The following is an 11,851-nucleotide window of genomic DNA, read 5'->3' on the forward strand; positions in this document are numbered from 1 at the left end:
TGCCTGCGGGAAGAATCTTATTGTCATCACCATTTCTATGGAATCCAACAGAGGTTGTGATACATCTATTTCAACAAGAACTCTGGCATACGAAATTCTAGCCATTGTAGCAGTAAAGCTATCAGTGTAGAGAGGTTTCCTTATTGCACTCGTAACCTTGCTCAAAACTTCACTAGACCAATACCCTACCGGCAGCCCTGGAAATGTGATCCACAAGGTATAGTAGTGATACAATCACGATTGAATTCAAAATCTATATCTCAGTTCTGCAGCACAAAGGGTTTGTTGAAATACGTATACGGACCATCTTGCATTACTTTGTCTCGTTCTTTAATAGTGTCGAATCTGAAAAGAAAGTATCCCTCATCATGTAACAAGATCTGTGAGTTTTTCACGTACTTCTAATTGTGCACCACGAAATTTTCCATTGTTTTCATATATGGGGTATCACCGATAACATACCCAATTAGGGTTGACTTCCAGTAATCTACTTGTTCTATAAAGTCTTCTTGTTTAATACTCACATAAATTTTTCCTTCGTTAGAGTTGGGTGGTACATAAGATAACATTTTACCTTGCTTCACCTCCCTATTGCCCTCATAAGCCAGCTTTTCCAGCGGTGTCGGCTGACTTGAGGAGTGCTCTTCCGAAAATTGTAGTCTTCGAGCTACTTGGTATGAACCAGTTTCATATGTCTCCAGTTGAACTGACCCAGAATCAGATTCATCTCCTTCGTCCTCTTCTATAATAGTTTGAAATCAAGCTGGGAGGAAGCTTCCAAATCTTAGAGGTCTTAATCTACTCTCCAGCGTGACTAATTTTGTCTCCGATCTAAATTCCTTATAGAACTTTCCTGACTTTTCATCATGAAATTGCTGATGGGCATTTTATTTCGATAAGAATTAGGTTATGGAGTTGGTCTTTACTTCATCTAAATGTCAAATCAACTAATGTAGACTTATAGTATATGTATGTATATATATACAAAAATGAACTTTTTAAAGTAATTCTGCAGGGAAGTGGTTACCAAATTTCTGCATCAAAAAGGGCAGTAAGAGATTCAGCTGTTCGTTGTAGGCTAGGTTGGCAGGAGCAACACCTTCTTGGTTATGGTGAGGTTGCTGAGCCAATTGTAAAGGTCTGCTGCTGAATCCTTGTAGAGGTCTTTGGGCATTGATTTTCTTATGTTTGATCCTGTTTATTGCCATGTACAAGTAATTTTGGTGATTTTTATCTTTTATAGGACAGGAATGCCACAATACGCCAAAGCGTGCAAAGAGCATCAAAAATACTGGTAAGATTGTTCGTTAATTCTTTGCCAACATGACTTCTTCATATATCTCTATCATTGAGTTGTTTTCTCCTCATCATTTCCCAATATGAAGTCTAGCACTCTCCAAAACTTTGGCGCTGTTAGTTAACACTATAACTATATCAGGATCATCATTCGAGAACTTTAGTTTTTGCTTTAACTCATACTCTTATCAAAAAGGAATAGTGACCGCAACAAAACTTCTTGTTGTATTCAGGTTCTCTTAAATCATCATATACTCTTATATATAATTATAATTAACAAAAGAAATGTATAGTTAATATATATATTGGAGTGCCAAAGACTTTCATCTTTTCAATTATAGAGAAAAATAATTAGTTTTATACAAGACATATTAAAGGAACAAAGTTACAATATTTTAGTGATATCATGAATTTTGAGTGAATAAAAGTTGAGAGTTTAACCCATTTGGCTAATCCATATTTTACCCATATTTTACCCATATTTTATCCATATTTTACCCATATAAAAATTCACACACCCAACCCATTAAAATATGAGCGGGTTTGGCGGGTTACCAAAATATGGGCTCAGTTTGCCAGCACTATTCATCACATATCCATCTATCTTTGAAAAGCAATCTAAGTTTCTACTAGGGCGGCTGAAGCCGAAATACCTCCTTTGCTATCTAGGCCAATTCAAAGTTTTTGACCCCAGTATCTTCAACAACAACAACTAAACAGTTATGGCCAAGCATTCACAATGTTGGCCAACTACCAATACTCCTACATTGTCAACTCAGATTTTGCTGCGCAAAGGGCACATGAACATGAAGACACCCATGAAGGCTGACAACAGCGTTGGTCTGAAGTTGATCAATTCTAGCAGGTAAGTTGACCACCTGAAAAAAAAATTATGTCAGGCCAACTTACAAATGGAGATCCTTTTATTGTCGTAGATTTCTTAGAGTGTTGTGATCAACAAATAGAAACGTAACAACGATATAGTTTTCAGATCCATTGAAGAAATATCAAGTTTTCGGCATGACAGTTTCTCTTTACCAGTCCAAAAATATGCAAGTAAGACAGAGATTGAATTACTCTATCAAAGTCAAAATCAGTAAAATAAATAGCAAGGTGTGTACCTTCTTGAAGCCAGTAACACCCCAAAGATTGTCAAGTTGGTTTGGCTGACCGGTAATGACCAGGCGACTAGCTAGATCATATTGAACCCGTACCTATGTTTACCAAGAAATAAGGGAATTAGAGCTTTGAGATGGTTAAAAAAGATGAAAACAAAAGGCAAAAGAAACACAAGTTGAAACAATTATTCATCAAATCTCTTGTGGTCTAATGATGCTAAATCATTACCTTTGAGGAAATTTTTACAGAAAAACTGAAATGACTCACTAAAATAGTAAAATACAAGTTTGTAAAAGCTAGCAGATTATTCAAGTCGCCGTCAGAAGTTACAATAGTGCAAACATAAAAAATAAAACATTAACACCAGATTTTTTGGAGATGCATATCTTTTTATAAAGTTGAATAATGAACTTATAAAAAATAAAATATTAACACCATCTATTAGAAGGTTGTTTTGTCCTTTCAATGAGATGAAGCTAACACTGAAAACTTAACCTTAATCCAAACACCAATTGCAAAAAAGAGAAACTCAATGATTCCAAGCAATAATACAAACACATCAACAAGTCATGAGAGTACACACAAGAAAACAAATTGAATGCACTTGATGGAAAAAAGTAGCACGATTGGTATTATACCTCATCTCGTAAAAGCCCAGGCACCAGTGCATAGACCTTAAAGGAATCATTCTGTTTGCATAAAATTATTACAAATCACATGAGATAAATGGAATACATAATCTAGAGGTTCTTAATTCTTTTACTTCTGAGAGGAACTTACTGTTTCACGAACATTGATTTTCACCCAATCAGCAGGGGGTCCAACATCAACAACTTGGACATCCAACCTGGCGGATGGAAAGCAATTTATCTTTACATCCAAAATGGAGGAACCAAAAACAGAGAGAGATAGAGAAATACTATTGAAGTTCCTAGTACTTTTTTTTATTTTTGGTGATAAAAACTGCTGGTGTACAAGATATCTATTCAAATTTCTAACAATAGTATGCGTTTTCTATCATGTAGTAAGCCTACTCACTACGAAGTTGGTCTTGAGAAGAATAATAATCTAGAGAGATCAAAAGTTAGAGAATGCATGTAAGTGATGTCCTCTGCCCGACGGCTCCTAATCCCAATGATTGTCGGATTACATTTTAAGGAAGTTGATTTTGCCTGTAGCATCCAACCCAAAAAAATAGATACACCGCTTGCTCCAAGAAAACAAACTATAAGTGGCATTGTATACAAAAATGGATAACCTACACAATAATTTCTCTACAACACCCACAAGGGTGACCGAGTTAGTTGAGAAGGGGATCTCCCAAATGGGGGTCTCTGGTTCGAAACTCCATGCACACTTTCTCAGTTGAAATCGTCATGGGGCTTGCTAGTGTGGTTTACCTCTCATGATTGGTTTGCTGGCTATTACACTGGAGCGAGATTTACCCCGGCCCTATGCAACGTCCAGAACCCAATATTATAAAGTTTTTAGTTTCTCTAGCACTAGAAATTCTCTATATTTTCTATTAACATGTAAGTCTAACAAGACTAACAGACTATTAGAGAGCATCAGAGCTAAAGTAAACATACTAACATGAGTTAAAATTGAATGCAATTCAAAGACCAATCCAACAGGCGACGAAAGAACTTATTAATAAACAAACAAATGCAATTTCAAATGCAGTTTCATTACCACTAGAATTTGTAATAAATCATTCTAGATTTCATCAAAATAACTTAAGATTGACTTGATTAGAGATAAAAACATTAGAAGAAAGGATTAAGATAAAGTACGACTTACTGCTTAGATGTTTCAGTTTCTGCAGCTTTCATTGGGTGCTCCACTTCATTTTATCCCAGGTGCTTATTAGAACCTGAATACAACAAGAAGTTCTGTTGCGGTCACTATTCCTTTTTGATAGAGTATGAGTTAAAACAAAAACTAAAGTTCTCGGATGATGATCCTGATATAGTTACAGTGTTAACTAACAGCCACTAAAGATCAAAGTTTTGGAGAGTGCCAGACTTCATATTAGGAAATGGTGAGGAGAAAACAATTCAATGATAGAGATATATGAAGAGGTCAAGTTGGCAAAGAATTAACGAACAATCTTATCAGTATTTTTGAGGTTCTTTGCACGCTTTGGCGTATTATTGGCACTCATGTCCTATAAAAGATGAAAAACACAAAAATTACTTGTACGTGGCAATAGACAGGATCAAACTTAAGAAAATCAACACCCAAAGACCTCTACAAGGATTCAGCAGCAGACCTTTACGATTGGCTCAGCAACCTCACCATTACCAAGAAGGTGTTGCTCCTGCCAGCCTAGCCTACAACGAGCAGCTGAATCTCTTACTGGCCTTCCTGATGCAGAAATTTGGTAACCACTTCCCTGCATAATTACTTCAAATAGTTCATATATATATATATATGTATACATATACTACAAGGCTAAATTAGTTGATTCGACATTTAGATGAAGTAAAGACCAACTCCAAAACCTAATTCTTATTAAAACAAAATGCCTAACTTCAGTAAATAATCAAATCAGAACAGTAAAGTTCATCAAAAGCTTTCTTCTAGATAAAATTTGATTTTGTTTCATTCAATTTTTTTTATTGTACCTTTAAATATGATGGTCCAATCTGACAACCCTTCAGATATTTCACCAGGGGCTGAGACTGGGAGATTGAGGTCTTTGACAACAATGCGACCAGCGGGAGCACTGAACTGCAAAGAGACACAAATGAGGTGTGCACCCACCAACTCCCTCTACAAGTAATCTCCTTCAGGAAGGACATACCAGTATTTTACTGATACAACATACCAATATCATTTCTAGTCCAACCCCACTTCCGTCAAGGACTTTAATATATGAATGTCCCATCACCATATGGCAAGCTAGTGCTACAAAGATAGGCTGGATTTTTATCATTCATGTAGTTGATAAAGTCTTTCCCTAGTGGCCCTTATCCAAAGTAAGGCCATACTGATTCCCGTCGAAGTCAACTAAAGAAGGATCCATGATCAACTTTGAGAACTTGATCGAAGTAGAAATACGTCAATGATTCTAACTACTTAAGGTATAGGCTTCCCCATATATCAATTAAAAGGTATACAATATATAGCAGATGTGAAGATACATCACATAACAACAATGTAAACACATCGTTACCTCATTATCAATACCTAAAAAACCAGGAGGAGGAGCAATAGGAAGTTGAAGCTCTCCGTTTTGTGTCCTATGCCTTTCGTATTGGAGAAGTATCTAACATACAGAGAAATCATGAGATAATAGAATGTACAGAAACAAAAAGTAAGAGACAGATAACTTTTTAGAATAAATTCTATTCAAAAGCACCATATAAGCATAGATACATGGAGATGATGTTTTTTAAACATCTAAGTTTGGCATTTCAAAATGTGGAAAGCTAAGGAGAAGTGGAGAATATATTCTCTCCAATAAGATAAAATGAGCCAGAATGTCCAGCTTCCATCCCACAGTCATATAACCTACTTTAAAAAATAAGAAAAGCAGAACCATGAAAATGAAAAGAAGCAAACACAAACTATTCAAGTGACTTTATAGGCCACAAAATACGGGTTGTTAGTAAAAGTTTTCTAAGTTAATACTTCACAAAGCACCCACCAATTTTTTTGATAAGGTGAAATAATTTGTTAATGATTGAGGAAATTCCCGTATACAATAAGTATACCAAGAAATAGAGAATCTATACAAAAATATGGTCCTCTACAAAAGACATTCTATCATCTATACAAGCAAGGACCTCATAGGTGCACCAAAAAAGAAACTAGAGATAAAAAGGTTAACCCTTACATTTCCAAAATCAATTTATATCCCTTCAAACACTCTCTCCCTCTCCTTCCATACAACCCACATAAAATATAACTCGCAAACCACCTACCCCATTAACAAGGCAACATAATTCAGGTCCCAGAAACTTACTTTGTGCCAAATATTAGCAGCATGGTGGACAATAGTCAAAATATGCTAATAACTATCAAGGGAAGAGAATGCAGGTTATTACCTTCTGATAGAAGTTGTGGAATGTCGAAGAAACAGTAGTGCATGTCCTGAGAAAGAAGATTATCAGAGCCCAAAAAAAGTATTTAGAGAAAGTCGTATAATAGTAGATAAAAGGCATTGGTATTGTGTGATATATTCAGTTGATTATCATTCCAGTAAGTTCTTATCTTATTTGAGCATCAAAATATATCTTGCTCATTACAACCCCATTCTTTATCTTGGAGATATCAGACATCGACACTCATTTGACATTGAGCAAATCTAGCATAATGAAGCATCCCGTCAGTATCTCATAAAGTTTAGATTCCCTATTCAGAAGCATCTGTAAATATTTTAAGCTTCAAGTCCCTGCATGCTTAACTCCAGAACCAATTGCCACCACTCAGATACGCATATAAGATCCCTGGTCCTCTATATTTGACCAAGACCTACCAGAAAGAAAGATGCAACATTCCTTGGGTATGTTGTTGTTTGTTGTTAATGCGGTGTATGTTTCTTAGAACTTATAGCCTAAGTTGCTCGGACTCGGTGCGGGTGTCCGATACAGGTGCAGATCTAGATGTTGGATCCTTCGTGATCTAATTTTTAAAATTAGGGGATATGGATGCATGTAAGGATATGGGTGCAGGGATTCTCCTAAAACTTATTAAAATATCTAAAAGAGGAGTTAGAAAACCTAAATTATGAGATATTATGGGAGAACTTGAGGAGAATCTGGAAGGAGATTAACGGAAAAGGAGTGACATAGAAATTTCTAGATAAAAGGTATTTCATTTTCTTCAATTTCACCTTAGCTTTTGTATTGATTACAGACAATCATTAAAACTGTCCACACTTAACCCATTGATTTTGGTCAAAGCACCCAAAATCGGTTGACCAAACTGGACACGGATCCCACACCCATGTCGTGTCGACACGGGTGTGGCACCCAAAGTGAAGAGTCCGAGCAACTTAGCTTATAGTTTGATGTTGGAATCTATGTTGTTATTTTTGCAAAAGCACTTCATGTTTTCTTGGTATTTTCAATTTTAGTAGTTTTAATACTCTCTCCGCTATAAAAAGAATACCTCTTTCCAAAGTTACCAAATTCAAAGAAAACAATGCCTCTTCCCTTTTTTTGGCAATTCTTAATTTCAACGTGTCACAAGTAGAGTCTGAGCATCTAAGCTATACCTTGATATTGGAATCTATGTTGTTATTTTTGCAAAAGCACTTCATGTTTTCTTCGTATTTTCAATTTTAGTAGTTTTAATATTCTCTCCGCTATAAAAAGAAAGCCTCCTTCGAATGTTACCAAGTTCAAAGAAAAGAATGCCTCTTCCCTTTTTTTTTGGCAATTCTTAATTTCAACGTGTCACAACTCACATGACATGTTTAATTCCACAAGATTAAGGACATTTTGGTACATTATACACATCTTTGGTTTATCTAAACTCGAATAAAAATTGAACCTTCAACCAAAAATTCTTATTTGAACAACTTTTTATTGTCATTGATCTATTTGAGTCATTACTAAACAAAAATAGCTTACTCAATCTCCACAATTGCTTATTCATATGCTACTATGAGTTCAAGACAGGCCGTTATGGTGAAATTGGTAGACACACTGCTCTTAGGAAGCAGTGCTAATGCATCTCGGCTCGAGTCCGAGTTGCAGAATACTATCTTCTAAAAAGGATAAATAGATCTTATAATGAATTCAATTTCCGATTTCAATTTAAAATTATGTAATTACGGGGCTCTTCTTTTTAAAGTCTTTTTATTATATTTTCAACCTTGAGCACACATGAACTCACATTTCCTTTTCAATCATTTCAATTGTAATTGTTAAAAAGTCCCACATCGGAAGAGGAATGGGAAATTGGACTCCTTATATGGACTTGGATAAACCTCCCCTCATGAGCTAGCTTTTGAGGTTGAGGTAGACTCATGTGTCATATCTTTATATGGTATTAGAGTTAGACTCATCTAGTTTGTTGTTCACCGATTTTGGGTCCTCATTTATAACGGTTCACGCTCTAGTTGAGGTCTGGGCGTACGTGAGAATGTTAAGAAATCCCACATCGGAAGAGGGATGAGAAATTGGACTCTTTATATGGAAATGGACAAACTACTGCTCATAAGTTGGGGTTGAGTTGCGTGCAGATGCCATATCTTTACAGTAATTACCATTCATTTGATAACCTTTATAGTCAATGAAATCGTAAAACTATATGATTCATCAGAAAAAGGCAATAGTTGCTCTTTTCTATATAACAAGATTATGTTGTTCGTTGGATTTCTTCGGGACATTTCCCACTAAGCGATTTATATGAATCATTAATTTTCCTTTCATGGAGTTTCTCCCTAATTCATATAATTCTGTATTTCAAAAAAATTGTTATAATTTTAAGTAAAATAACTGGACCAAGTGCTATTTTGATCCAAGTCTACTAGATTCAAAAAAATTATTTACTTTCTTAAAGTTTATGTCAAGTCAAAACCAGACAAACATTTGAAACAACATGAGCAGTTATTAAGGCTTTATACAGTTCATGAACAATTGTTCTTCTACCACCTTCTGATATACTATTCTAGCAACCAAGCAGCTTATTCCTCTCACATGTACCCAACATATATTGTAACATTTCACATCCAAAACAAGAAAAATAAACTTCAAAATCTTGGCACATCATCAGTAAAACAATGACAGACAACATCTCCCTTACATAGTATATATTAGGGAAGTTGATGTTTGAAGAGTAAAGGAGAAATATTCATATCAAGTTGCCAGAAAACAAAAATAACCAGGCCCAACTAAATTCTCACTTGGGGGGACTAAATGAATCTCCCACTTGCTGCCACAACTTGTATCCAGTTACCTACAGAGGTAAAGTAGCTTAATAGTACACCATCAAAAGTACGTGAGAATAACATAAAATTCATCTCAAAGACTCATAGCATATTGCATCATTAATTAATCAACCTAGTAATAGAGGAAAATACACAACCACCATTTGAATTTTTTTAATTATACTTTAAACTACTGAGCTACATTGCTTATTTCTTAAAAATAAATTAAGAATACCCTCTCTAACAACTCGAGGTTCACACTGTGATATTTGGAAAGAGAAACATAGCCCTCCAGGGATGCTTTACACACGACTATGTGAACAAGCAACAAAAATCCTATAACAAAAATGACCACATAAAATCATGGTTAATCCAGACACAATTCCTCGACTTAGTGCAGTTGATTGTTGACCCACTGCTTCTGATTAGCTGAGGACATTTTGGGTAAGTGGCTAATATCCTCTGCAGTTCTTGATTCAATTAATATAGTCAAACATCTCCGCAATTCATTTTAGAAGGATTCCTTCAAACTATAATTGGAATTGGATTAAATTAACTCAATGGAAAATCTGGCCTTGCCACCATACGTCAATCAGATTGTACTTTCAGCTAAATTAAATAAATTATATGGTATATTCAACTGGGCTAAAGTAAATCGATTAATTGAAGAAAATGCTTGAGAAAGCTACTAAGAGACCATGAGAATTAAGCACTGAAATGATCCAAGGGACATGAGCGCAACAAAAAAGGAAGAGAAGACAGAATAAAGAATAGAAGAAAAGGATTGCACAACATGAACCAACATTAAGCAAAAAAGTCCTCAGAAAAAATTAAAAAGTAAATTCAGATTCAGTTTTAAAAAAAGTTAGTTTGCAAAGCAGACGTGAAAGGGAAAACATAATAACCTATACAAAGTCCAAATAGTATAAAATCTCACCTTACAGTATAATCAAGACTCAGTCACATCGACTGTACAACAACCTAGTAAAATCTATAATGTTGCAGTATAAATTAGAGTTGATTAAATACATGTGCAGAGTAAAAGGCTTACCCGATCATAGCCACCTAATCTGATCACAAATCTCCATAACCTAGCAGGAAGAACATGACAAGATTTAATATGTACCAGGAACAAGATGAAAATAAAAAGGCTCAATGATAAAACCATAATACACTCACTTTAAGCAGTTAAGTTGATGACCATAAAACCTAGGTGGTTTAAATTCCATCGCCTTCTCCCGGTAAAACGTTCCCAGTTTTCCTAAAAAGGCAGTTTGATCCTCAAGGGAGCCTTCATTATCCTCACAATCAGTCATCTGAAATTTGAAACGAATGATCATTTTGAAAAAGCGAATGATCATTTTAATAGGGAAATTTGAAACGAATGATCATTTTGCAATGGTATATCAGAGTATGTAACATTGCAAAAATATTCTCAGATGCTTCCCCACTATGCTCTCCAGCATTTGCAGTTGAAGGATTGATCAGAAACATTGGACTAGCTGGTTCTAGTGTTTTTCCAATTGAAGAATCAGTAACTTCAAATTTCACTTTTGGAAACTCGCACGACCTAGCATCACCATCAGCGGTAACAGTTGTAGGGTTTGCTTCCATTTGAGGGTCCTCATAGATCATTTTCTCACTTTGGTGAACTAATTCACTTCTCATTCATCAATATTTTGTACTTTATCATCAGTCAACTTCAGATAGCCACTTGTCATATCATCCGTTCCAACATCAATAGTAGGTGTTTTGTTCTCCAGCACCACATTGTCGTATGCCTCTGGCTGACTCTTAGAGTTGACTTGGACCTCAACATTGCTTTTGCCAGTCTTAACATCATTTTCGTACTTGGCCGGTGACTCCTTGGACACAAGGACATCACTAGCAGGGACATTCTTTTCAGCATCCAGCATCTCTACATCACCCTTATCCATTCTGACAACTAGTGATAGACAACATATCATATGTATCAAATTTTGGCATTCTAATACTCATCTCCTCAAGAAAAGAACCCAAAAGTAAAAGGAAAGGGAAGAAATAACTTCAAAAAAGACTGATATGCATCACTCATTCCACTAGTTATATGATTCTCTACAAATTTCATACCTTTATTTCAAAATTCATGAATAACTTAACTTGAAAAACATAAAAAAGTTGTTTCCACCTTTTTCACTCCAAATCACTCGCAAAGACTCAAAATTACTTTTTTTTTTTCAAATTTTCTTAATTTTCATGGCCAAACTCCCTTATACATAAAATCTATTAGCAAAAGCATGCATTCCTCCACACAAAAAAACCCCTAACCCTAGTTTCATCAAAACAGAATTGAGGATACAAAAACAAACAGAAAAAAAATCTTGTTTTTCATTCCCGTTTGTTAACTCCAAACAAAATGAAAACTAAAAAAAGGTCCTCCCGCCGACCAATTCACCGGAAAAAAATATCAAAACTTCATCCACATCTCAAATGTGTTTAGTTTTATCATTTTTTTCAAAAATAGAGAAACGTTCAACGGATAAAAAAGTAATGCCGGTGAGTAAAACAACATAT

At 35.2% G+C, this 11,851-nt stretch overlaps 1 protein-coding gene across 1 annotated transcript; it reads right to left on the minus strand.

The window, feature by feature from the left end:
* Window positions 1-2,066: 2,066 nt before the first annotated feature.
* LOC102597173 (AT-rich interactive domain-containing protein 5-like) lies at window positions 2,067-10,933 on the minus strand. The gene is made up of 13 exons (XM_006363335.1): window positions 10,724-10,933; window positions 10,478-10,614; window positions 10,350-10,389; window positions 9,275-9,327; window positions 6,468-6,513; window positions 5,594-5,686; window positions 5,043-5,148; window positions 4,688-4,782; window positions 4,523-4,582; window positions 3,196-3,285; window positions 3,054-3,104; window positions 2,418-2,510; window positions 2,067-2,174 (listed from the first exon to the last, which is right to left on the minus strand). Exons 1-13 carry the CDS (start codon window positions 10,931-10,933, stop codon window positions 2,067-2,069), a joined length of 1,182 nt encoding a protein of 393 aa, XP_006363397.1.
* Window positions 10,934-11,851: the final 918 nt, after the last annotated feature.

This window comes from Solanum tuberosum, unplaced genomic scaffold, assembly GCF_000226075.1.
Source record: "Solanum tuberosum cultivar DM 1-3 516 R44 unplaced genomic scaffold, SolTub_3.0 scf00437, whole genome shotgun sequence".
NCBI classification, from domain to species: domain Eukaryota; kingdom Viridiplantae; phylum Streptophyta; class Magnoliopsida; order Solanales; family Solanaceae; genus Solanum; species Solanum tuberosum.